At 41.9% G+C, this 25,587-nt stretch overlaps 3 protein-coding genes across 10 annotated transcripts in view; 2 read left to right on the top strand and 1 right to left on the bottom strand.

The window, feature by feature from the left end:
- The first annotated feature begins 385 nt into the window (after positions 1–385).
- Positions 386–4,561, top strand: LOC135488772 (UDP-glucosyltransferase 2-like). Of its 4 annotated transcripts, XM_064773573.1 has the most exons (3): positions 1,781–2,022; positions 2,333–2,674; positions 3,161–4,561. In XM_064773573.1, exons 2-3 carry the CDS (start codon positions 2,411–2,413, stop codon positions 4,010–4,012), a joined length of 1,116 nt encoding a protein of 371 aa, XP_064629643.1. In that variant the 5' UTR covers positions 1,781–2,022; positions 2,333–2,410; the 3' UTR covers positions 4,013–4,561. The 4 variants fall into 4 exon arrangements, with proteins under 4 accessions (XP_064629641.1, XP_064629642.1, XP_064629640.1 ...); XM_064773571.1 differs by lacking the exon at positions 1,781–2,022 and adding an exon at positions 386–608 and having other exon boundaries at positions 2,333–4,561; XM_064773572.1 differs by having other exon boundaries at positions 1,780–1,979; positions 2,333–4,561.
- A 272-nt stretch (positions 4,562–4,833) lies between these two features.
- LOC135488773 (sushi, von Willebrand factor type A, EGF and pentraxin domain-containing protein 1-like) lies at positions 4,834–23,026 on the top strand. 4 transcript variants are annotated; one of them, XR_010447047.1, is made up of 9 exons: positions 6,156–6,312; positions 6,739–6,966; positions 7,781–8,002; positions 10,977–11,195; positions 11,657–11,953; positions 12,331–12,427; positions 12,809–12,927; positions 14,825–14,958; positions 22,001–23,026. XR_010447047.1 is itself a non-coding variant. In XM_064773576.1 (8 exons), exons 1-7 carry the CDS (start codon positions 4,850–4,852, stop codon positions 12,909–12,911), a joined length of 1,230 nt encoding a protein of 409 aa, XP_064629646.1. In that variant the 5' UTR covers positions 4,834–4,849; the 3' UTR covers positions 12,912–12,927; positions 22,001–23,026. The 4 variants fall into 4 exon arrangements, 3 of the variants coding, with proteins under 3 accessions (XP_064629646.1, XP_064629644.1, XP_064629645.1); XM_064773576.1 differs by lacking the exons at positions 6,156–6,312; positions 14,825–14,958 and adding an exon at positions 4,834–4,913; XM_064773574.1 differs by lacking the exon at positions 14,825–14,958.
- Positions 18,430–25,587, bottom strand: part of LOC135488771 (SWI/SNF-related matrix-associated actin-dependent regulator of chromatin subfamily A containing DEAD/H box 1B-like) — a 28,976-nt gene continuing 21,818 nt past the window's right edge. For both annotated transcript variants that reach the window (XM_064773568.1, XM_064773569.1), the window contains exons 14-20: positions 24,054–24,152; positions 23,303–23,563; positions 22,190–22,285; positions 20,862–20,954; positions 19,977–20,095; positions 19,379–19,671; positions 18,430–18,717 (exon numbers count right to left, since the gene is read on the bottom strand). In XM_064773568.1, coding sequence (XP_064629638.1) covers positions 18,653–18,717; positions 19,379–19,671; positions 19,977–20,095; positions 20,862–20,954; positions 22,190–22,285; positions 23,303–23,563; positions 24,054–24,152 — 1,026 coding nt within the window. In that variant the 3' untranslated portion in view covers positions 18,430–18,652. The remainder of the gene's footprint in view (positions 18,718–19,378; positions 19,672–19,976; positions 20,096–20,861; positions 20,955–22,189; positions 22,286–23,302; positions 23,564–24,053; positions 24,153–25,587) is intronic.

The following is a 25,587-nucleotide window of genomic DNA, read 5'->3' as shown; positions in this document are numbered from 1 at the left end:
CAATGGAAGGCTTTCAATGTCAACGCAATCATGATTCAATTCTTGTTCCAGAAAGGACAGAAAGTTCCTGTTGACACCAGCCATGATGGAGGCGCCATCTACACAGCAATGGTTGAAAGAGAAAATGAAAGGGTACACTAATTTATCCTGATTATCATCCGTTTGTTTGGTTGGTTGAAACATTTTCACCCTCCACAGTCCATCATCTGCGTTGAGCTTAGTTTTTAGTTCATTGTGAAATGTAGGCCTCCAATCCGTGTCTTCTACGACGTCAAACTGCGGGAGAAATTCCCTGTCCTCTACTAAGAACCTATCCGATATCTTTTTCGAAGGGCCTTTGCTAATTCGACATCTAAGCACTGGGTGGCGCTGACATAGTTTCTTGATAGCCGCCATTGCCTGTTCCGGACTGATCATCTCCTTGCAGCCAATTAAAGCCACGTTTACATTCAGCATGAATCCAAAGCGTTCCTGCGCGTAGTCCAAGAGCGCCTCGGTAGCGCCCAACCTGCGACCACATTTTCCATCGAGTGCGGAGTACCTCTGTCGGTTCTCTCCAAAGCGCAGTAGCTTCCACAACTTACAAAGGACGACCAAGACAATAAAAGGTATCACCGCGACCCTTACCGCTGAAAACAGCAATGCCATAGAATTGGACGTCATATTTGAATTAGTCTGTCCACTATCATTTACCAGTTCTGCTTAATATTCCGACCTTTTCAGGTTTAATAATCAATCGGGACATAGACACACTGGAAGTGGAATAACACCTTATACTAAAATCAATGTCACTGACACACAAATGACGTACCGTATCACCGACTGGAAATATCCCTCAAGAATTTACAGAACGTGCTGTTTAGTCCTATTTGAGCTCCGAATTCAAGCCGAGTGCATGTCAATATTAGGGAGTTTTTGCAAATCCCCCGAAATGTTAGCGTAAACACCTATCCCATTGTTCGACAACCTAAATCAGTCGTCCCGTATAAATGCTCGAACATTCCTAAACAAGCGAATGTAGGTAATAGAGGCACTGGAAAAGCATCAGCCACCGCAACATTACACAGGAAATCAAATCAGACCAGCACCTGTGAAGATGAATATTAGTCTACTACATTTTACTCATCGTGCATAATCGTAATACATGTTATAGTGATAAAACTCAATTATTGATCATTCAGACATACAGTACATGTATCACAACCGTGGTTTGAATAGTGTATTGCTACAAGAATGAACACGCCATCTTTATCATTATTATGTAGGACGCACAATACGTGACCCGATTAAAATAAATGCGACATTGGAGTCCAACCAGCCAACCACTGTCAATAGACATACAACACAGCGACAGTTACCAACATGAAGGCTATCTATGCAACTGTACTTGTAGAATCAAATTATAAATCCAGGCAGGTTTCGCAACCTTTACGACGAATAAAGAACGGCGAAGTACGAAGTATGTACTTCCGGAGATTTTTAGAAAATTTCGCCGAATGCATGATTCGTCATAGAAGAGATAATCGAGTGTTGCGTGACAGACATCGTAGTTCGTCGTTCGTGTAGGGCTTGCGAAACCTGCCTATTTTGCTGATGTTTGTTAGAAGACACAAATCGTCCAAATTTCATGTGAAAATTACGATTTGTCATTTCAACGAATTATCGACAAAGTTAAAAACGGATGTTAGTGCATTTTATAACGGAGAATTTCTATACATATAGTCGAGTGAAAATACAACTTAGCAACTCCCTATATTTTGGCCGGTGCATGTGCATAGGCCTACACGTCTGGGTACTATTGTATAGATTGATATTCACGACAAGCTACTGACAGTGCTAGTATACCTTTGTGTCTGATATCAATGCGACCAAACAAGTATCTAATTTAGGCAATACAATCTGTATGAGACCTAGGTCAGCTCGATCTGTACGGAGAAATGTTCTACACCACCGCAGGATTCCCTACCATTCGGATTCTGGTATGCATATGCTTTGCGTGTAGTGTAGGAAGAGTGCAAGAACGTACGTATACTTTCAGTAGACGACCAAGTGTTGAGCCGGCTTGTTTGTGGATGTTGCGCACGTCTGTCGTTATAGCATGGTGTAATTTCAATATCAATTGTGCAAAATTCCCTTCATAAACAGTTCATGATACGCTTGCTTTTTGCTGTGTAATGGTTTAAAATTTGGCTGGGTCTAATTTGGCAAAAAGCCTATATATTTCATTTGGGAACTTGTCCAGTCGTGGCTGATTTTTTCCAACGCACTATCAGTCCGGTGTATCTTAAGGCAAAGGTTGACACCCCATATTTATTCGTATCTTGTATTTCAGAACAAGTTGGCCACGACTGATCGACATATATACAAAATTATAACGTATTCAACCACAATTTAATCCGGTCATCCCCATATGGAACACGAACAACAGAAACAAACTAGGCAGATGGAGCCATCAGTCATACCTTGTCTCGGGTCTGTGGCATTTACCTTCGTTTTCGTGCTGTCTACCCTGAATGTGACCGCTTCCGAGAGGATCCTCATGCTGCCCGCCTCTATAGGAAGCCATCTTCTGCAGATGAACTCTGTAGCGGAAGGTCTGATCGGGCGGGGTCACGAGGTGCACACAATATTAAATTCACGTACCAAGGTCGCAAAGGGAGTGCTCAACCCACAGGTAAAGGTCATTAAGTACGATACGGGCGAGGAGCCATGCTTTCAAATCAAGGAATTTCACGAAGTGACCTTAGCCCCCGAGTTGTCCGATTTGAGTTTTTTCGAAAAAATGAAACCTTTTGGTAGACAATTTGAGATGTTTACAAATGAATGCAGGGGGACTATTGGGCACGCTGCCCTATTCACGGAACTGGAAAGGAAGAAGTTTGACTTTGTTGTTGTCGACGGGGCCATTAGATGCTACAACCTAATACCTTATAAGCTCGGTGTACCGTTTGCCGTCTTCCTGTCGTTTCTACCGCCGGACATCCCGCATGCAGCGCTGCAGGCTCCTCTTGTTCTCCAGGGACCAATTGACGACATGATCTCGGGAGAAAACACACCTCACGTTATCGCGACCATCTGTAAAATTGGTTTCATTACGACGTTTTTCAACTCAATGGAAGTTTTTGGTGATATTGTAAACATATCTCTGTTTGAACTGCAGAAACAGACTCAATTGATGCTATATGATGTCAGTAAGGTTCTGTCCACTCCGATGCCACTTTCGCCGAACGTCGTCAACGTAGGGGGTCTAAACGTCCGGAAGTCAAAACCCCTCCCAGAGGGGGAACTCAAACAATTTGTCGACTCGGCAACAGACGGATTCATTCTAGTTTCATTTGGAAGTTTTGCCAAATATTTCCCGGACAGAATTATCTGTATTTTGCTGGAAACATTCAGGGATGTACCTCACAAGATTGTGTGGAAATGGGACAAGCAATTGTTGAAAGATGATCAGGTCTTGCCGTCCAATGTGCTGGCTGCAAGCTGGCTACCCCAAAATGACGTCTTGGGACATGAAAATATCAAACTGTTCGTGACTCATTGCGGCAATAGTGGCCAACATGAGGCGCTGTATCACGGCATCCCGATGGTAGGTTTCCCTTTGTTTGGCGATCAGATGTTTAACTGCAAGAGAGTCGAGGGGCGCTTTGGTCGCCACATCCGGGCCAAAGATCTAACACAGGAAAAACTATTGAACATGATAAAACACGTGATCAGTGACCGGAAATATTCGGATAACATCGGAAAGGCATCGGCAGTTTTCCGTGATGAAGCAATGGAGCCAAGAGACACCGCGGCCTATTGGATTGATCACGTGATCAAACATGGCGCCAACCACCTTCGAAGTCAGACAAACGAGATGTCGTGGATCCAACTTTTGATGTGGGATGTCTTGTTTGTTCTTTGCGCTGTTGTTGCTGTCGTTATGACCCTACTTTTCTTCGTCTGCCGATGTTTGTACAGGAGCTGCTACCGCGGGTTGTCCTCTAAAGAAAAGGCTAAACAGTCTTAAAGCAGACTAGGCACTGCAACAGGATTATATGAGATATCAACTCTGTCGTCTTATCCTTTCTTTTATCGGGTTGCGAATGAAATTTTCTAAACTGTTTGCTACTTTCGAAGTTTCATTCCGACTAGCCCAGAGAGAAAAAGGATGAGTCTTGAATTCCCGCTCAGAACGAGCCAGTGAAAGTTATTTTTCGCAAATCCCCGAAATGCCAACGCGAACGGTTCGAACAATTGAACAGGCATTCGCGTTGGCGTTTTGGTGGATTTGCGAAAACCCACTATATCTGGCGCGAACGGGCCTTCGCGCTGATATTTTGGACGTAGTATTATCAATTTTTGTCTCGCCATAGGGGAGTCTAGGCCTATACAATACATAGTACTATAAATAATACGGTGAGCACAATGGTCCTTGGCCTTTTGATTTTTATATGCACCGTCGACCCACCTAGCCCGGCCGCAGGGAATCGGGAATTTTCAAACAAATTGGTTCTATAAGATCAGTGATAGGTGTACATGTATATATGAATAGGTCCGTGGTTGTATGGAAACACTAATAAAGGATAAAACCTTAAAAAAAACCTTCACACTGGTACCTGCTTCCATTAGGCCATCGAAAGTGAAAGGATTTGTCGTAATAGGAAAAAGAACGATGATGATGATGTTGAACGTTGAAAGAGTCCCGATGAGACAAAACCAAATCCGATGAAATATGGATTTTTCACATTTCCCAGTATTTCCCAATGGCAACAAGGGGTTTTCCCCGCACCATCGCGGTTCCAGCCTCACTTCCTTATACACGTTCATTACCTTAAGGTATAGCAGATGATGAGCAGCAGCAAACATGTCTGTCCAACATATCTTGACCGCTTTCGTTCTTTATTTCGTGTTTTCGCATTCGCATGCAGGTAGGTTTCGTTGATATTATTCATAAGTTAAGTTTCACAGGCGAGCGTTTTCCGTTAACGATTACGTTTTCTAAGAGCCTCTGTGGGATATTTTACGCCTAAATCGCTTGCTACGCGTAAGTGAAATTACGATTAGGTCAAACCCAGCCTTATACCTTGTGATCAATAGATTCATTTGGAATTTTAGACACGCTTATATGAGTATATTACCTAGTGGTATAATAATTTCAAGAGGAATGTCTCTTATGTAATTCAGCGGTGGTTAAACTTGAGTGATAGATAAAGGATTTTCAACCGTACGGGAAGCCCCACGTCAGTCGATGACTAAATTGCGTCAAGTCCTCCCTCTGTCGGCACCAAATTTTTTTCGTCAGGATGTCGTCAAATCGTAATCGTAAACGTAAAATGTAAGCTTTCAAAACCTGCCTAAAGGCCAATTTTGCCACGGCTTGATATTTCTAAAATCATCCGGACTACCAACGCCGTTCGCTTTCGCTGTATTTTCCCATTGTCGCCTAGGTAAATAGAAATTAACACAGCGCAGTTATTAAGCACGCCAACTCACTGAAACCTGGCATTCACAGTATTTATAATACCAATGTTTGGAAGCCCGGAGAGCCGAACACTCCTCATAATTAATATACATGCTTCCCGAAATTGGTGGCTTGCATTGGAACTGACTTTGTCCCCCTTGTCCGTCATTAAAGGCATTCAAGTGTGTTGGTCAACCATGACTATCTCCTTTGTACCTCCACCATAAGGCCTAGTTTCCCCTTATGACATCACTATTTCGGACACTCAGCGCCCCATCACTGGAAAGGTGTGTAGGGGAGGTGAATGGTCGTGGGCCAGATTTATCATGTGTTGGCAATATACGGAAAGTGATATGGCCCATCTACAGGCACATGGAAATAAGAGTTCAATAACCCCCCCCCCCCCCCCCATCGACTTACAACTGTCTCTGCAAAGATTGTAGATGAACTCTGGCATATCCGTCCATTCTTGTACGCGTGTTGTCAGTGGAGGGGGGGGGGGAGCTATTGAGCTTGTATCACACTCCGCGACTCGTGCTTTATTGAAAGAACGGGCAATCCATCAAGAATGAACACTATGTCCAGCACTTCGTCAAATGCATTGTGCTCGAATTGTAACAACGTTTATTGACACAATTACTCCAGTACTCATGTGATCATAAGGCCTACTACAAATATATATACCAACAAAAAACATGCGAGTAAAGATATGAATTTATGATAGGGCAATTGACCTGGCACTGCGCATGCAATCCGTCCGTGAGATGCAGAATTGATCGAAATGCCAGTTTCCGGATTTTTTTGTTCCATTATTTCAATTTTTGTGTTGAATCTGCTGCTCACTTGGGATGTCCCGGAGACTGCAGGTAAGAATTTTGGGTCTAAAACGCATGTCCGCCCCCGAATCAGTCATTTCGACCCCAAAGGTTTGACATCACACAATGGGGTTGGACTCTAGTCTTCGAGGGAATACTAACTTCTGTTACACCAGGTAATTGAATCGACATTACTTAATATCTGAAGGGCGCATTGCCTAACTTGCTATACACCTCATCAGAACGAAGGAGATGTTCATTATTTCAAAGATTTCCTTTTTTGGTCAAATTGATCTATATGTATGATGAGGACAAAGTCACAATCAGAGCACAGTGTGTTAGAAAAATCTGTCACATGAGGGAGCTTCCCGAGGACTACACTCTATTTCTTGGACATAAAGGCTGCGAGTCTCAATAGAACTACACCTCAACCCATCACCATAACACATGTTAACTACATTGTAATTTCCTTTAAAGCGGCCCATACCGCATGCAAAATCCCCGCCGTGCCCAACGCAGAGATTGTGACCAATGCCGATGACTATGGGGACTATGGGGATTACGGTGAGGAGAAAGCCGGTGCAGTGCCAAATGAGGACTACATTTCGATACAATGTTACTATGGTTTCACCTCGGAGTCGAGGACCACCCTCTTCACCTGTCGGAATGGAACATGGTCACCACAACTTCCGACCTGCAAGAAAGGTAAGAATATGGAGGTATTGGTTGTTTCACCAAAACCGCGAGAGTGGAGCTAAAATGTAGACCAAAACCGAAGCAGAGCCGAGGTTTTGGTCAACATTTGAGCTCCACGCGAGCAGGGCTGTTCCTTTATCGATAGTCTCCTCGCATTCTTTTCCTTTCCCATGCGGCCATGTCGCGACAAAACTCACTCGTGGTTATCGCACGAGACACGCACTGAAAGCCATCATGATGGACGACCAGGTGTTCAATGAGTAACAGTTCAAGGGATGCTCACCTGACCCAAATGCACAGTGCATGTTGTATAGATGAAGGGCAGCCCGATATTGAGGTTGGCACTATCGGTTCAGTCCGTCATTCAATTACTTTGTGTCGAGCAATTTGATTGGCCACCCGTTTCTGATGGTGCGTCCGACGGATTTCCTGGCCCTTTGTGTCGGCGTTGAAAGGAGGAGACTTAAGCCCCCCCCCCCCCTCTCCCATGAGCAGAATTTGAGTCGAACCGTGCTAAATTTTCTGTCGGGGGCATCTCCTGGGCTGTTCTTCCCAATGGCCTGATTTGAAGTGCCCAGGCCTTACGGTTACAAAATGCCCAAATGTAATGCGGATGAAAGTGTGGATGGACGGAGACCACTTGAATAGCTATTAGACTGAGCTGAAGAAGGGCATGACGTGCAATGCACGTCAAGTGTATGACGTGCTATGCACGTCAACCGCAGAGAAAGGATGTTAACTGAAAAGTGTTTCTTGGACTGTGTCATACATACACTGATATGACTCTTTTGAACATTATATTCTCTTCTATTACATCTTACAGTTCTCATAGTGAAAAAGCCATCTGTATCAAACTGCGTGTTGCCGCCACTGCTTTATGGCACCATCCTTTTTGAGGGTAAATTACCGCCGCCCAAAATGGTCCCTGTTGGTAGTAACATCACGTTCACCTGCATCGAAGGCTACCGCCTCGAGGGGGCAACCGGCCTCACCTGCAAACCTGATCTCCAATGGAAGCAAGCAGTGCCAATTTGCATATCACTCGGTAAGAATGTAAACAAATGATAAACTGTAAACTTGAAAATATTATATTCACAGCCATTTACTTTTGCGTAAGCCTAAATTTGATTTAGTATTTTGACAACTACAATTAATAAGGTAAAATGGGGTAATTGTAACCCCCCTTTTCACCTAACTTTGATTACGAAAGAGATTTCCAGGCAGATTCACTAAAACTGGCCAGCATCTTGTAGTGGCACCTCTTCCAAATTTACAGCCTGCAATTTAGGGCACTTAATCTAAAACAATGCCTCTGATGACAATGCAAGACTCGTGGTCAGGGGCTACAAATACCCCGTGGCCTTGGCCTTGGGGTATTTGCAGCCCCTGACTAAAATTTAAATTTGCATGTTTTTTTATGTATGAGAACATTTTTTCAGAGGTTTATGGTCTTTATTGGTAAAAAAAGCGTTCAATATTTATTGAACACATTAAGTGATGTTCGATGCAATCACTTGCAAACAAAATATCACCGGCTTCAATAAAACAGGTCCTGAACTAAATCGTTAGGGGAAAGGTCCAGACTCCCTGGAAATACCCGCTCTTCAATTTGAGAGCAGTAAAGCTAAAGAGCAAAGCTAAGGAGCAAAACTTAGAGTAGAAATTAGCTATATATCAATTTAAAGGGGTCTATAGGCAGCAGCTATAGGTAGGCAAGACAAAGTTACACAAAGTCACCAATAGGGTTCTCTCCCATCTCACAGTTCGTCAAAGTATTCATGCTTGCACGAGGAATATACTTAGTGCTGTATCAAACATGTCCCAGTGCCGTTACTGTGTACGTTTAAATATGCCACACGAAGATTGGTCAATTTAACCGGCAGGCGGTATTTGCACCACGCCACCACGGGCACCACGCGACCACCACGCCACCACGCGAACAGGCGGAGCGATCATAATGACGATATCAAAACAGACCATCAGACCACAGACACTTGAGAGTTGTGGTTACACCTACCAATTATAGATGGCATGTTGGTATACTGCGTTGTTGCCTGACGGGATTTACGAGTTTTTATTACTTGTCAATGGCATTCGCAAAAAGCAGGGCTATTATTAAGCCGCTATACATCCGTGTCCAACCGTTTGTCATGAGAGATCTCATCACACCATTTATTGTTATCACAATACTGTCACTGCGGAGAAAGTATAGATCGGAGACCTATTATTGCGAATTCGTGTTGTACAGAGACTTGTCCCCGGTAAAGGTCCTGTACGGCATGTACGCTTATGCATTGAAGGCCTATTTGGTACACTGATGTGAAAGTAAATATTGTGACCTGTTTTAAAGGTCCCGCCCTATTGTTCGACAATGGTTCAGTGATTTCAAATACCTGACGGGCTCATCTTGCCTATAGGTGTATTGTCTCGTGTGAATAGTTTCGACGTCCTGTGAGAGGTGAGAGACCCCTATTGGCTACTTCGTGTAACTTTATTTTGCCTACATAGCTGCTGCCTATAGCGTCCCTTTAAACACTATGAAGACTGTGACACTGGTGTGAAAGTAAATATAGTCCACTATTTAAAAGTCCTGGGCCCGGTTGTTCAAAAGAAGAAATACATTTTTAAAGATAACTTAGCGTTAAAATTCCTGACTTGGCGTTAAGATAACGTCAAGTTTTATTTTGAGTTGTTCAAACAATATTAGCCTAACATTGGCGTTATCTTTAACGTTAGATTTAACTTACCTAAAACCCTAAGTTAAATCTAACGTTATCTTTAACTTGATTACCTATACCTACCATCAGGTCCATGGCAACTAACATCAGTGAACCAAGATGCAATATTTACTAACATTAGCGTTAGTTTACCCTAACGTTGTTTTGAACAACCCAAATTTAACGCCAAGTTAGCTAACGCCAAGTTAAGGAATTTAACGTTGATATTTAACTTAACATCAATGAAATTTAACTTCTTTTGAACAACCGGGCCCTGTTCTATTGTTTGATGGGATTTCATAAATAGCAATATGGGCCCAGGCTTATACATCGTAGACGTATTACAGTCATTTGAAAGTCAGTATAGTCTTCAAAGGTCAGGCGGGCGCGTCGATTATAATAATAATATACAATGTATAATAATGATCACAATATTGAAGATAAGAAGAAGAATTCCCAAGCTTGTTGGCTTGGGAAGCCTAGTGATTCACCTTCCCTAAAGAATGCATAAGATTCGAGACATGTCCATTAAAGGGGCACTATAGGCAGCATCTTGGTAGGCAACATAAAGTTACACAAAGTAGCCAGTGAGTCTCTCACCTCTCACAGTTTGTCCTAAGCTAGTCACGCCTGTAACAGGGATACATTCAGTGATGAATCAAATAAGACCTAATGCCCTTACTCTGTTTATAAGTCAGCTAAAGTTGGTCAATTTGACCCCCTGCTCCTACATAGTCCCCCTTTAATGGGAAACTATAGGCAACAGCTAGGTAGGCAAGATAAAGTTACACAAAGTCGCCAATAAGGGTCTCTCACACAACAGTATGTTGAAACTATGCACACGCGTTCGAGTGAGTGATAAATCTAACTCCTCCCCCCCCCCAACCCACCCCACCCAAACGAACGGCCACCCCTTTAAAGGGAGATAACCCACTCGTACTCGTATTGTTTCTGCAGGTCAGTCGTCAGTTGGAGTAGGTCTAGTTACTCAACGGTAATTCAGTACGTATTTCCGTAGTTGGCGTACGCCTTTATTCCAATAATCCCAAGAACGGGCATCAGAGAAGCTAGGATAGCAGCCAACGCCATCTATAATTGTTCCAAGAAACCATGATCCAATGACTCGATCGCTATTTTGATATCGTCATTATGATCGCTCCGCCTGTTCGCGTGGTGGCGTGGTGGTCGCGTGGTGCCCGTGGTGGCGTGGTGCAAATACCGCCTGCCAATTTAACCCCCCTACTCCTGCCTATAACCCCCATTAATATGCAATAATCTTTCTATTATCAATTTCGTTTCAAGCCAGCAATAGCTGTCCGATACCAAGAATTGAGAACAGCCGCATCTATATGCGTCGCGTGGAAATCCATGACTTGCAGATCAGAATCAATCCCGGGGAGGAAATGGATATCGGGTGTGCGCCAGGGTATCGGAGAGTGGGGTCGAGATATTTGAAATGCCGGGAGGATGGAACTCTGAGTCCACATTCACCTGTGTGCAGGGTACAGATATATCGGTTTGGTAAGTTAGAACATTACTGTCAGATGACCGATTTTTTTATGCTGACCCAGAAACCCTTTTCATGCCATAAGTATAAAACTCGACAGTTACATGAGGCAATGATTGTTGCGAAATCAAAAGCTCAGACTTAAGCATTATTACATCTTCTTCATAGAGTGAAACGTTGAGGATGTAAAACACTAATTTGTTTATCCAGTACAGGCTTCCCTCCATTTTAAATAGAGACAAAAGATACTGAAGCATATGGGACCTTGTAACTCCCAATTTACTCAAAGATCAAGCAAAACCTGTCGGCAAGCATGGACATGAAATTCATATTCAGAAGTCAGCAAGTACCGTCAACAGCAACTGACCGTTCATTTTAGCAAAACCCTGGCCCTCCATATATGAGGATTGATATAAATTCGGGGACCCGACAAAACATTTTCCAACAAAGTTAAAGGCAAAAGTTTTTTTTTCAGGAGCATGCTTCTTACCGAAAGTAAATAACGCCCAATATTTGAATATCAGTCTCGAAGACTGGAACGACATCCGGATGAAAGGTTTAAACCTCACGAAATATCAAAACCATTCCATCGTCAACGAGGATGGACATGTAGACAAAACTATGATTCAGATTCCTTTGGGAACGATTGTTGCTGTAAGATGCAACATAGACTTTGAAATTATTGGTCAGCCAGTCATCAAATGCAACCAGTCTGAACCTGTCGCCAAATTCGAATGGCCGCGATGTCAACGACCCAACAAGGTGGATAAAGGTCAGTGGTTCTAACTTTCTGAAATTTGATATCTTGCGTGGTCTTACTAGTACAGCATCAAAACCTAACTGCTCTACGGCATTGTGTAAAACTGGATTTCTATTTTCCTGGACTCAGGGTATAACCTGAAAACCAATTTCAGAAACCAGAATTACCCTGCATTTTACCTTTACACTTGCCTTGCAACCTGTTGATAAACAGGTTGCCTCACATTGCCATCTGACTTGTTCCATAGAGATCCGATGATGTTGTTGTCTCCTACCAGTATATGTAGTTACGAACGGCGTACCCCTTTAATGCACACAATGTTGCTGATACCAAAAGCTCATCAACTTATCTTTAGACTTATAACAGTTTTACCCACTTTCCACTTGAAGGTAGCAACCAAGGTATAAGTGTCGTACCCATTGGAATTTCTGTAGCAGCTGGGATAGTCATACTTCTGGCAGTGATAGTTGGAGTCATTATCTGGAGGTAAGAGTAGGCTCTCTCAGATTAGTTGCATTGTAATGATGAAAAAGTGTTATTTCCGATTGGGGCATTCGGGAATAGTTGCTATACTGATGAAAAAAACCTCTGTCACAGAACCTCAGACGGCCCAGGAAGATTCTATGATCAGAAACCACATTTTACATGGGATCTCCCATCATACATGTAGAATCTGTGATAGCCCATGGTATATTTTATGATGGGAATTCCGTTGTAAATTCTATGCTGTGGGTTCCAGCATAGTTGATGTAATTGTCAAAGTATAAACCCATTTGAGTGACAGTCTTATAACATTCAAGGAAATTTTGAATACATTTAATTTTATCAGATTTTAGAGCCCTGATATCACAAACCATCTTTTCTTAGGAGACGTCGGCAGCCAGCAAGGCAACAGAATTCCCATAATATACATATATCTGGACGTCAAGGCAGTCGTGGTGATCTAAATGGTCCAACAGCATCCGTGTAAAGAAGATACTGCAATAGTAAGTGAACCCTGCTACATTCCATTCTTATTAATAAGGCCACACAAATTTAATACCTTGGCTAGCGGGCCCACTTACAAACCAATTTCCTGAGCATAGAAACTTCTTTTTTTCAATACACAGACCGAAAAACTCTCTGACTGGTCTTACTCGAGTATCATTTGTCACATTACAACCACAAATCATCTGGTGTAACCTAGATACCATAATTAGGTCTTATCATAGAAGTTTGTTAGTCTACACAGAAGTTAAATACATCCAGAAGTATTCAGGTAGTAGGAAGGGTTGGGCGTTTGTGGTTTCTGAGTCTGAGGGGGTTGGTGTCTGTTGACTGTGGTTTAAGAGAGACTAGGCATGGCGCCAGTCTCTCTTAAAGCACAGTCAACAGGCATTTGGTCTCAGTATTTGGGCAAGTACAGAATCAAGCCAGCTCAGAGAGCAATGATTGAACGATGCTGTGGACAAGTCCAAGGATACTGCATCAGTCACGACCAACTTCTCATCAGAAAGCGTCACCACCAGCATATTCAATGTTCAGTTCCAACCTGTACCAGTCATGCCAGTCCAATGCACGCCCGTCATGGTCAGCAGTGGTCAGCTTAGCGCGATATGGAACATTCTTCCGAAACTCAAGCGAGGGAAGTCTGCTCATTAGCATATATCTCGCGCACTGCTCCTTCTGGTCCAATCTTGACACTAGAGGCGCTGATTTCGTTCCTTACAACGCCTCTTGAACTGGTGAATTGCCACCATCTTGAAAAGCAGTACCGCGGATGTGGAAATGTAAAGAATCTTTACAATTGCAAAGAGGCTATCGCATCACCACTACGCCCGAGAACACGATGGCTGCACTACGCTGCATTGATAGTTTGCAATAAATTCACGTAAAAACACACCAGAACATCTCGGGTTTTATTTACAAAGATCATATTTTGTTATTTATTTATAAAACAAGCCATTTTATGAAAGAAGGTGGCACTTACTAGGCCTGGATAAGACTTTGGAGTTTGAAGTGGTGGTGACGCAGTGTTGAAAACACCTGAATCTCAGGATGCCGATATCCAAGATGGCGGAATTTTACCAATTCCAGTGTCTGAAATTGAATTTTAATTTCGGCACTGTGCGAGTTTGCTTCTGGTCAAACATCGTAGTGAAATCGTAAAGGAAAACGTCTGGCTTTACGCCAGACTAATAAGTGAAGAACTAATCGGTAAAGAACTTCGACTTGCGCGAGACTGCTGTGATAAAATTATCATTTTTTACAGTCAAAAATGCCCTCAAAAGACGACATGGAATGATTATTTTATTGATATTTCCAACTATAAATAGATCGGCGTAAGGTCGCATGCTTTTCTTTCCTGGTGACACTATAAAACAAAATAGTTGCAACCCCGTAAATGCGCTATAAGTCCAATAATAAGTGACGGTGACCCGTTATAAATGTTTCGCCAGCTTCGTTTTTTGGCCGCTACGCGGCGAGTTGGGCCCTTGCGTCCAGTTGTGACTCAAGTCTTTATTTAGACTAGCTGAACGTGGTAAAAATAACTAAATTGGTGATTATTTCTTATGCGGCTCATTGGCTACATAATCAACTACCTGAGACGAGAACTCGAAACTGCCTACATTTATCAATGGAAGCTAATTCCCGCCTTAGGTTTTAACCAGGCCGTTCAAAACTCCCCATTTCTATAAGGGTTTCGCTATAGGTTTCTATTAATTGTGATGGCATGGTGTTTTTTTCACAACATGATGTGTATAGTCTCAGGTTTTTACTTTCATGTCTTTCCATCCTCTGACAAAGAAAACGATGCCTCAACGATCATGAAATTGGTGTTGTCTGGACACTAAAAATACACATGATTGTACAACGTGTATACATGTATAATTTCATTTGCAGTATGCGGTAGTCATGACACTAACAAAGAACCTGCTCTTGGGAAAAAAAGTCTAACCTCGTTTGATAACAAAGAGGCCCAAGAGGTGCTCAGCTGAAATACTCGGGTACAATATACCAAACATGGAAAGTACCTGGTAGGTCTCTTTCAACCTCAATTTTGTTTACAAATTGATAGGCCTATATCAGGCATATAATACCAAAGTAAAAAGACTCCTGGACAAATAATGACAAAAAATAACATCGAATGTCCACTTCAGGGCAAACATTTTTTCTTCTTCTTTCCTTTTTCACTGAATGTATATTACATCTTCTTTAAATTTGGCAGGCGGCCATCTTGGAAATCATATTTTGCCATTTTGAAGCCTTTGGCTGTAGCTAGAGTGACTAAATGATTGGTGTACCTACAAGAACGGGCATGCAGATTTTTGCTCAGTGACACCAACTGGTAATTAAGCAAAACTATCCCAATTTTATATCAAAACCTGTATGTATCCCATTTTCCTCAACTTTACTTCAAACCTCTACCTATTGGATAAGCAACAACAAATTTCTTTGAAATTTACGCCTGTATTGCCACCTGGTGAGAAGAATGCTAAATTTGCTATCTGGGGCATTTCCTTGGCTGTTGTTCTTCATGGCCAGATTTGAAGTGCCTAGGTCTTACCGCTACAAAACGTGCTCTGATGTTGTCAGATGGAGGGACAGACGCCATTCTGAATAGTTATTATACCAGCTCTGCTGATTTTCGCCAGCTGAGCTAAAAACATTGCTGCCAGCTTGACATTCCTTCAAACTGCTGTAACTGTTAACGGCTTTATTTCTGCGAGCTGGATACTTTTGCAAATATCACACAGCTGGGTCAAAACAAAAACATTACTGGCACAAAAAATACGAAAGGACCTTCAATTTTCAAATTCTCAATCTAAAAAATTCAAAAAAAGTTTCAATTAACAAATATTGCTTTTGATTTATTAAACTTTCATGGTCATTTCACATCTATTAAATGTACATACATGAAAATAATCTAGTTGAACTGTCGATGATTACAAAGCCTGACTTGACCAACTTTTCTAGTAGCTTATAAATGCTTTTACCAAAGGTGCAGTGCAATGTGAAAAGAGGCTATGTAAATGTTTTCTGTCAAGTTTGTTCAAACACAATCAGAGTCACTTTCAAAATGTTGTTGCCTTTATATAGAATAACAAGGTGATACAATGTAAATAACATCTTGGCCTGGTCGAAATTCCGCTGTCCCAAGCTTTGTATAGCAGTGATCTATCCTTTTACTACAAACAAATTTAAGTCAGCTGGCCTGTTGCCCGAGTCGCAAACGGCTCATGCAGCCGGAGTTTATCCTGGTTTCCGTAGCATTAAGCGACTAGGAGTATTACTCCCCCTGGATAGGACGCTGGTCTATCGCAGGTCAACTTCCCAGGCAGGCCTGGTACATATTTACTCCTGGGTGGAGAAAAGCAAGTAGGGCTAAGTGCCTTGCCAAAGGACACAAAGATGAAACAGTGTCGATCCTTCCGAGTATTGAACTCACTCTGCCACTGATCCCCCCGTGATCTACAAATGGTTCACAAATTTCCACTGCGGACAGCACACAGGAGACAGAATTACAATGCGACAGTTCTGTGCAGTGTACATAATGGTATCATTCAAATGTGCTTATCTTTAACTATCCGAATTCTTGTTAAAACCTAGTAATTCTAAGGTAACGATTTCGCAAATTACTGTCACTAATATTACTCCAAATTATTATGCCAACATTGATCTCCATACTAATATAAAAAGCAAGATGTGTGCATGAGAAGAACTCGACATTCTACGCAAAAAATCCCCAAAGCTTCAATTTTACAAAAATAGCATTCATTTCCAACACGTTCCCTTATCATGCATGCTTGCCAAGAAAAATCTTCATTAACACGCACACATCATAATGGATTATTTGCCATGATTTTGATTTTTTCAATGAAAAAATTACGCTTTTCGGGAGACTATAGGCCAGAGCTGGGTGGGCCAGATTGATGTTGACAAAGTGACCAACACTATCAGCATGTTCTCCCCACACCTCACATCACCTTGTGACCGGGAAAATACCATTTCAGTTAGCCATTACTACACCAAGTAACGACCCAAAACAGGGAACCACTTCCCATCATTAGAACTATAGTCGTACTTCCACCTATCAAATCCCCGTGTCTTTTGTGCTTATAGCTATGAATTGCCGTGTCTAAATAGACCCGTGTGTCAAAGCCCCGTGTCTATTAGCCCCATCGAGCTCAATGGGGCTAATTGGGGGCCAATTTAGACCGTGTTCAACACAGGTTTTTTGATAGGTGGACTCTAAATAGACACGGCAAATGCAAGTTCTAAGATCCGGCGACAGATGGCGCGGTGTAGTTGCCCCGGTATTGCGCATGCGAAATTCCCCTCCAACGGGAAAGAAACACAGGAGAGCTCCCTACCTACAGTGCACCTGTCGCCGGGGCTATTAACCATTATCTATAACACCACTGATAGGTGTAAGTTCGCCCCGGGTTTTTTGACACACGGCGAAGACACGGGTCTTTAAAAAACAGGGGGTTTATGATAGGTGGAACTACGACTAATGTCTCCCACTTACAGACATAATTCAGTCATCACACCAAGTGACATCAGGGTCTTCTCTGGAACATGAGTTCCTTTGACAAAGATAAATTTACCTCCCATACTGGTAGCACAAGTTCCAGATTCTAATTGTATCCAAAATGTCTAGCATAATAGGTCAACATTGAATGCACCTCTTAGAAAATGAGGAGATCAAAAATTTCAACCACACAAACTTAGTGAAATGCACATGAGCTACTATTGGTAAGATACGACACATGTACAGTCCTACCAGAAAGTAAATGTCCACCGTTTTTTAAAAATATCACAGAGATAGAATAAGATAACTGAATGCGGTTTCCAGCAGAGAATGCTATATCTAGTTGGTCATATATCTGATGTATTTGGGCCCAGCTAATCCTGTCTCTTCATTATGTAATACTATAATAGGCAATTTTAAAAATGTCAAAAAAAGTACCTTTTTATTTTATTTCATTTCATTTCTTTTTCACAATGTATTGGTGAATTATGATGCAATTAAGGTTTTTTTTTGCTTTCATTACTGTACTAGAAAATAACTGCTTCATCTTGAAGATTAGTTTTAGCTCGCTACAGGTGATTGTTTTTTACCGACAGCTGGTGACCTTCGAGTCAGGATCTTTATGGCCAACTCAGCTCATACATGAATGATTTGGGGTCTTTGTCAAAGGTAATGGAAGAGATTGAAAAAATAACATAAAAATCCTGAACAAAAATGTGCATTTGTCAGGACTATCAAACACACTCTATGGAATTGAAAGTGCCAACAAATGATGGTCATAAAGCACAGTTCATGGGCTCATGTGAATTTTTGAAAAGGCACATGAAATAAAAAAAAATTTTGGACCTTTTTTGAAATGTTTGTTCCACAATGAAGGAATGGAATTAGGTGCATCCAAATACAACAGATATATGACCAACTGAATATACCATACTCTGCTGAAAACCGCATTTAAATATCTTATTTTATCTCTGTGATATTTAAAAAAACGGTGGACATTTACTTTCTGGTAGGACTGTACCTCCCATACTGTTACCACAAGTTCCAATTGCACCTCAGACAAGAAGCATCATTGGTCCACATAGAGTGCCTCTCAGAAAAGTCGGAGATCAAAATTGTCAAGCACAAAAAAAGCACATGCTCTTCATTGATCCAGATACATGTAGTTTGTTCAAAGGTATCTAGAATGCTTAGCATTATAGGTCCACATTGAGCGCATCTTTTAGGATAGAAGCGACGTCTAGCTCCCCCAGATCTTCCTCTGAAAACAGCAAGAAAGGCATTTTAAGTATTCTGACATGTCAACATCAATTGCCTAATACAGTGGAACCTCCCTTCGCCGACACCTCTCTATTAAGAACACTAGACTTGGTCCCAAATTGGTGGTTTCCCTTCAATTTGACCTCTCTGATCAGGACACCTCTCCATTATTAAGGACAGCACTTGTCAGTCCCGAGGGTGTCCGTAATAGAGAGGTTCCACTGTAGTCTGACCGTACGTGTCTTTGTTTTTGAAAACCGACAGAGCGACATTGCTCATGTTGGTTGCTTACATCCTACATGTAGATTTGTTACTTCTAGGAACCACTGTGAACAAGTGGCTTGCACTCACAAAGCTAAGAGCTGACCACGTAAAGTCATCAATTTTTTTTCCCCAAACCAGAGTTCTGCCACAGAGGTGCTGATCTGTAAATAGGTGTAGTGTCTTTCCTGACTGTTTTAAATGCGAAGGGTAGCCACGTTAAAAACAATACCTCATAGGGTGAATTTTTTCCCTCCTTTCGACTGGTGTGAAAATACCTTGTCTCCAAAGTGTCAAATATGTCAAATGATAAAATTGGTGTCCATGCCAACAATAAAATGCTAAGAGGTTCAACTCATGCAAGTCAAAAGCCATGGAAAACACTGAGGCGAATCACGTACCTCTATCATTTGCGATAACATCTTCCTCAAGTTGCAGCTTTCTCTGTGCTACATTATAAATGCCCTCCTCGACCGTGTTTTGACAAATTAGTCGCATCACCGTTACATCCTTTGTTTGTCCTACCCTATGACACCTGTCCTCCGCCTGCTTGTCATTGTACGGGTTAAAGTCCATGTCATGCAGGATGACCGTGTTGGCAGCAGTCAAGTTGATCCCTAGCCCCCCTGCCTTCGTTGAAAGCAGGAAGATGAAAATGCTCTCATCACTGTTGAATGTGTCGATCAGTGCTTGTCTGGATGAAGAGAAATGGAATAAGAAAAGCAGTTTATTTAGGATTAAACATGTTAAAAGTAAAACGAGAGGCGTACCTGGTGGCGTGACTCCTAGACAAATGTTCCTACATCAATGCTCAATAACGCAAGTCACTTTACCGGAAATGCCTAGTCCTTTGACTCACTGAGATTCCTCGTATTAGGCACCTTTGCCCAACCAAGAAAAAGTCCCATCCAAAGTGAAAAACACACGTAGCTTGGGCGATAGACTTCCCTTTGTTTGCCGACAGATATGAGAAAACAGACAACTTTGAACCCAACCTACCTTTCCACTACTGGTGTTGAACCATCAAGACGGCAGAATTTATGACCACGGATCTTCATGTAGTCTTCGATGATGTCGAGAACCAACACGAACTGACTGAACATGAGTATTCGTGCCCCCTAGAATGAGAACATGGAATATATGCTCAGCTGACTGATCATCAAGTGTCATTCTCACAAACTTCATGACAGTTTTGGAAGTTGGTTTGGAAAATATGCTCAGTTGGCTGATCACCAAGTGGCATTCTCACAAATTTCTGGACAGTTTTAAGGTGGGTTAGGGATTATTCAGTTGGCTGATCACCAAGTGTCATTCTCACAAACTTCATGACAGTTTTAAAGTGCGTTTGGAATTACTCAGTTGGCTGATCACCAAGTGTCATTCTCACAAACTTCTGGACAGTTTTATAAGTGGGTTTGGAATATACAGTGTCATTTTCACCAACTCAAGGACGGTTTCACAGGGTTTGGGTTATTGTCGCCAGGAAAGTACTGGCACTGGACACTGCCCTTGTTCCTTACATAGTCAATCTTCCTGCTCCAAATGCACTTTGTGCTAGCCAAGTGGTACCACTGGCCCAACCCAGTTGAAAAAGAATCCCCCTACTCTTAGTAAATGATTCCAAGGGTCAGCTGACTGAGCATGGACCATGGTGATTGAGCCCACGCACAATGCACGTTCATGATGCTGTAGAATGGCATTAAAGCTTTCTTATCACTCAACCACAGAGAGCCGGGAACATCAAGTGGCTGCACTCACATAGATATTTTATCAGTTCTGTTTGCAGGAGGGGAGATTCAAATCATCAACTCAAGTTAAATTTGAGTAAAGTTTTGCAGATTCTCTGAGGCATGAATTTAAGAGTCTCCGACAGAAGGAACTTGCCTGTTGTTGCAATTCTGGAAGAAGTTCATCAAGCAATCGGAATTTTCCTGAGTCGCTGATGATGTCATCGCTGAGGTGGAGATTTCTCAAAGCCTGAAACAGGACAACATACAGAGAAGATTTTTGAGATTTTTCACAGTTTGGCTTTGATAAAGCAATGAGGCTGCATCAACAGTAATGACAATAATAATATAGAGAGCTCTTATTAATTAGCGCCTTTCACTGTGTTATCTACTGTCTCAAAGTGCTTTACAATCGCGAACATTATTGCCCAACATATCCAGAAACATTCCAGGAGAACCGAGAGCAGCCACAATCTAGCAAACACAAGGATTTTTCAGGCCAGTTGAAAAATAGAAAATGGCACCGGCCGGGTATCAAAACCCAGTCGAGACAAGACCACCATTGATTTTTTAAGCCTTTTAGCAGTTATGTTTGACCGCGACACATCAAATACTGCGTGGGGTTGTAAATCTGTCATTTTGATATGATATTCTGGACAGTCGGGCAAGTAAATGGTGAAAAGTAAACTGGTAGTTGACCACGGAATTTTTTTGATAATTGACAAATTGGACAGACATTGATATTTCCACTCTTTTCAGCCAACCGGCAGAAAAATCTCAAAAAATGCTCCCTGTTGCCAAATTAGCAAAATTCAAAATTAGTTTTTTCATCAAATAATTTCTATAATCTGTTGACTTGCCACACCAAATATCATTTCAATACCTCTCCAAATATGCACTTGACAGTTAAAAAGATACTCGCGTCTCATTGATAGGTCTGGAACCTCCAACCTATGAATATTCATTAGTGGTCTTGTCTCAGTACCTCCCGATCACAAGGCCAAAGCTGAACCGTTGTGGCACCGCGCTCTCCACACAACCCATAATCTAACTACATGTAACATTTCTTTACAGCCACAGTTTACCCGCCGACTAAATCAGCTAGGTTCTAAATGGACACAACCCTCCCGATCACAAGGCCAAAGCTGAACCGTTGTGGCACCGCGCTCTCCACATAACTCATAATCTAACTATATGTAACATTTCTTTACAGCCACAGTTTACCCGCCGACTACCATCAGCTAGGTTCTAAATGGACACAACCCTGATAAAAGCCTCTTTTTATTTCTCTTGCAGAAACCGCAAGTGACTTCATGAGAGCTCGACTACCACTATTTACTATGAACCCAGATTAAATAGTAAAGAAGCTTGTGTTGTAGGAATCACCTGACAAAACCAAAAAAACAAACACATTTTTTGGAAAATTTACTGCATTAAAAGACTGTTTCTCAAGTATTCTAAAGCAATCCATACTGCACGACTTACAGGGTACTGTAGGCACAGTTTGTGCAGTTCGAAGTCGGACATGACACCCATATCCTCGAATATCAGCTGCGGGTCAGCTGCCACGTGGTCTGGATCCTGTAAACAACAAATCCAAATCTGAAATAACTATGTCATGTACAGTGGAACCTCCGTTAGTGGACACCTCTCTATTAAGGACAACCTCTCTATCACGGACACTTGTTTTGGTCCTAATTTGGTTGTTTCCATTCAATTTGACCTCTCTGATCAGGACACTTCTCTATCAAGGACAGCACTTGTCAGTCCTGAGAGGGTGACCCTAATGGAGGTTTTTACTGTATTGTAATGAAATGTCATCTGCACCCACATCATGTCGGTCATCCAAAATGGCAGATATGACATCAACTGCACTTCACGAATTGAAATCGGATCACTTTATCTCAGTATTTTGTCACACATGTACTTGACAAAGTTTTTGACGTAATCCCTTTCTTATTAATCATGCAGAATATGAACTCGTAATATTGACCATAATTAGTACAATTTATATGATGATTCCATACTCTTGATCATGTACATTTAAATCACTCGGAATTTTGTGTCAAATATGACAGTTGTAACGTCATCTGTATCTAATGTTTTATTTCAATCTGATCAGTAAATCTAAACATAATTTTGTACTTTACTAAGTTTTAATAAAATATCTCGTTTGCTAAGCTTGCTGAACATAGTAAACTCAAGCGTTATCATTAGTACTACCGGTACATGTACGTTAATTCCATTGTATATTCGATTCTTTTACACATTAGTATGTACGACTCACTCATAATTATGTGGTGTAAAATTTCCTTGATTAAATTATGTTTGTTAAGAAACCTTGTTTTTTCAATTGCAATGGCCTACTGGCGTATAAACTTCAGCCAGCGAAATCACACTGGCAGGCACTTGTTGTTACATGTCGTAGTTGTATTTCTTTTACACGTCACAGCCGAATTTGAAACTGATTCATGTGTGTTTACAGTGAGGACAAAACCACCATACCCTAGTGGCAGCCAGTGCTGCTGACCGGGATCCCACCAGCCCATTGATCGTGTGAAAATGACGAATATCCAAGGCACACAAAAATTCACTCACCGACAGCATAAGCCTTGACATGACGCGTAACTTGTCTTCCGTATAATGTACCCGTTGGAGTAACGAATGTTGCGCCCACTTTCGTAGCTTCATCAAGATGGTTGCCCCTTGATATTCATTGGTCGACTGTTTAGGATTTGCCTCCCTGAAGGCCTGAAAGGCCTTGTATTCTGCAATTGTCGCATCGTAACCTTCTCTTTGTTCAAATGCCAAGGGACACCGTTTGACAATGTCGATTTTCTTTGGAAGTTGTTTTAGCACCTGAAGGAGCAAGTGGCATATCTTGGTCACAGCTTTGTCAAGATGTACATGTTTATATATGACCCACCACAGCAAAATGAGTCGCATGTCGCTTCGAGCTTGACAGGTTGAGACGGACTGGTTGTTCATTTCACTATTGTCTGCCTTTTGTGACATCTGAGTGTATCAATTTCTTCTAATACATCCTGGTGTCATTTTAGGCTCATCTTCTGTTCGACATGTGACCCATTTTGCCGTGGTGGGTCACATATTAGGAATCAAAACAGTCTATCATTAAATTTTCAAAAAGGAAGATTTTCATGATTTTTTGGAACGGATTACAAATTTTTAAAAAATTCTCCAGTCAAAAATATTAAAAAATATGTTTGAGTGAGAACATATGCCAAATATTTGCTCTTTTCTGGATTTCAGCCCCAAACAGGGTTCTATTTGCTCGCTGGCCACATGAAAAATGTGAATGGATGACTAGATTTGAATGCACAATATTTACCTGAGATTTGAGTCTCCGCAAGACAAACGGCTTCATGATGTTCTTCGCATGATTTATTCTCTGTTTCTCATAACTCCCTCGATCGTTTCCATTTCCTCCCTACAAAACACAACGATAACCAGAACTGCCCACTCTGGAACACTGAGAGACTGGCCACATAGCCATACGGTGCATCATCATCATCATCATCATCATCATCATTACCGGCGTCATAACTCTATCGGATTTTTGCCGGAGGTATGGAGTCCACCACAGGTTACTGTCCACCTATGCAGGATATTTTACTTACCCTTGCATAGACACTCAGGAACAAGGGACCACAGCTTTTAGTCTCATCCAACAGACCCTCTTATATTTCATACGTCGTATGTTTCGTAAAGAGCCAGGAATTTTAGTTCCTTGAAAGCCACGCCAGTTCATCCAGAAATACAATCCTGGGTTCTCCCCGGGCCCTATTGCGTGGTAGCCAGTGGCGTTAACCACTAGGCTATGAAGCTCCCTATCATTAGAGACAATGAAATGGCCACGGCCATTGTGCTCACCTCATGTGGAGGAAAGATGGATAAAGAGCATGGTATTGTGTCATGTAGTGTTAGGTTTGATGTAGGTCCAAGCAATTACAATTTCCCCAAAATGGCCAATTTACAGTACATTCGACCTCTGTGACCTTGAAAAGTAGGTCAAATCAAAGAAGACCCGGGTGACACATTGAATGGTTGTTAGAATTAGATGTACCAATGATATAAAATTGGTGCCAATCGGGCAAGTCATTACTAGGAATAATGGCATTTTGAAGAATTTAGGATTTGGCCCCCTCCCTGGAGGCCAAACGGCAAATCAGATCGCACCAAACTTCAGTACCTGAGATCACCTGACCAAGGGGTACATGTGTACTTAATTTGTGATCAATAGTCATTGCAGTTAAGAAACGTATACTGTATGGTGGTTAGATGTACCCATGATATCAAATTGGTGGCAATCGGGCAAGATGTTAAGGAATAATCACATTTTTAAGGTTTTTGGATTTTGCCCCCTGGTGGTCAAGTGGTGAATCATATTGGACCAAACTTCGGTCCCTGAGATCACCTGACTAAGGGGTAAATGTGTACCAAATTTGGTATCAATAGTCATTGCAGTTTAGAAACGTGCCATCGTTACATCCTAACGGCCAATTTACACCATTTGACCTCTGTGACCTTGAAAAGGAGTTCAAATCAAAAACCCGGAGGATATATGATGCACCTTTGCTAGAAGTACCTACCATATTTTTTTCAAAATTTCCCGACTACTATTAAGGGAGATATTGCATATTTTCACTTTTAACGTTTGGCCCCCTGGTGGCGAAACCATGAAACGAATCGGACCGAAACTTGGTCTCCAAGGTGTCATTACATAAGGGTACATGTGTACCAAGTTTCAACTCAATAGCTCTAACAGTTACGAAACGTGCCCTGCTAACGGACGACGGACGACGACGACGACGGCGACGGACGACGGACGCCACGGTATGGGATAAGCTCACCTCTGCTAAGAG

The sequence above is a fragment of the Lineus longissimus genome, chromosome 5, assembly GCF_910592395.1.
Source record: "Lineus longissimus chromosome 5, tnLinLong1.2, whole genome shotgun sequence".
Lineage (NCBI taxonomy): Eukaryota > Metazoa > Nemertea > Pilidiophora > Heteronemertea > Lineidae > Lineus > Lineus longissimus.
This window is presented reverse-complemented; position numbering and strand designations above follow the sequence as displayed.

What these genes read in the sequence shown, in the direction of transcription:
- LOC135488773 (XM_064773574.1), top strand. Translation starts at nt 6,228, where the DNA reads ATGCCAGTTTCCGGATTTTTTTGTTCCATTATTTCAATTTTTGTGTTG. An exon ending in ACTTCCGACCTGCAAGAAAG is followed by an intron (nt 6,967 to 7,780) that starts GTAAGAATATGG and finishes TACATCTTACAG; the next exon opens with TTCTCATAGTGAAAAAGCCA. An exon ending in GCCAATTTGCATATCACTCG is followed by an intron (nt 8,003 to 10,976) that starts GTAAGAATGTAA and finishes TTTCGTTTCAAG; the next exon opens with CCAGCAATAGCTGTCCGATA.
- LOC135488772 (XM_064773571.1), top strand. Translation starts at nt 2,411, where the DNA reads ATGGAACACGAACAACAGAAACAAACTAGGCAGATGGAGCCATCAGTC.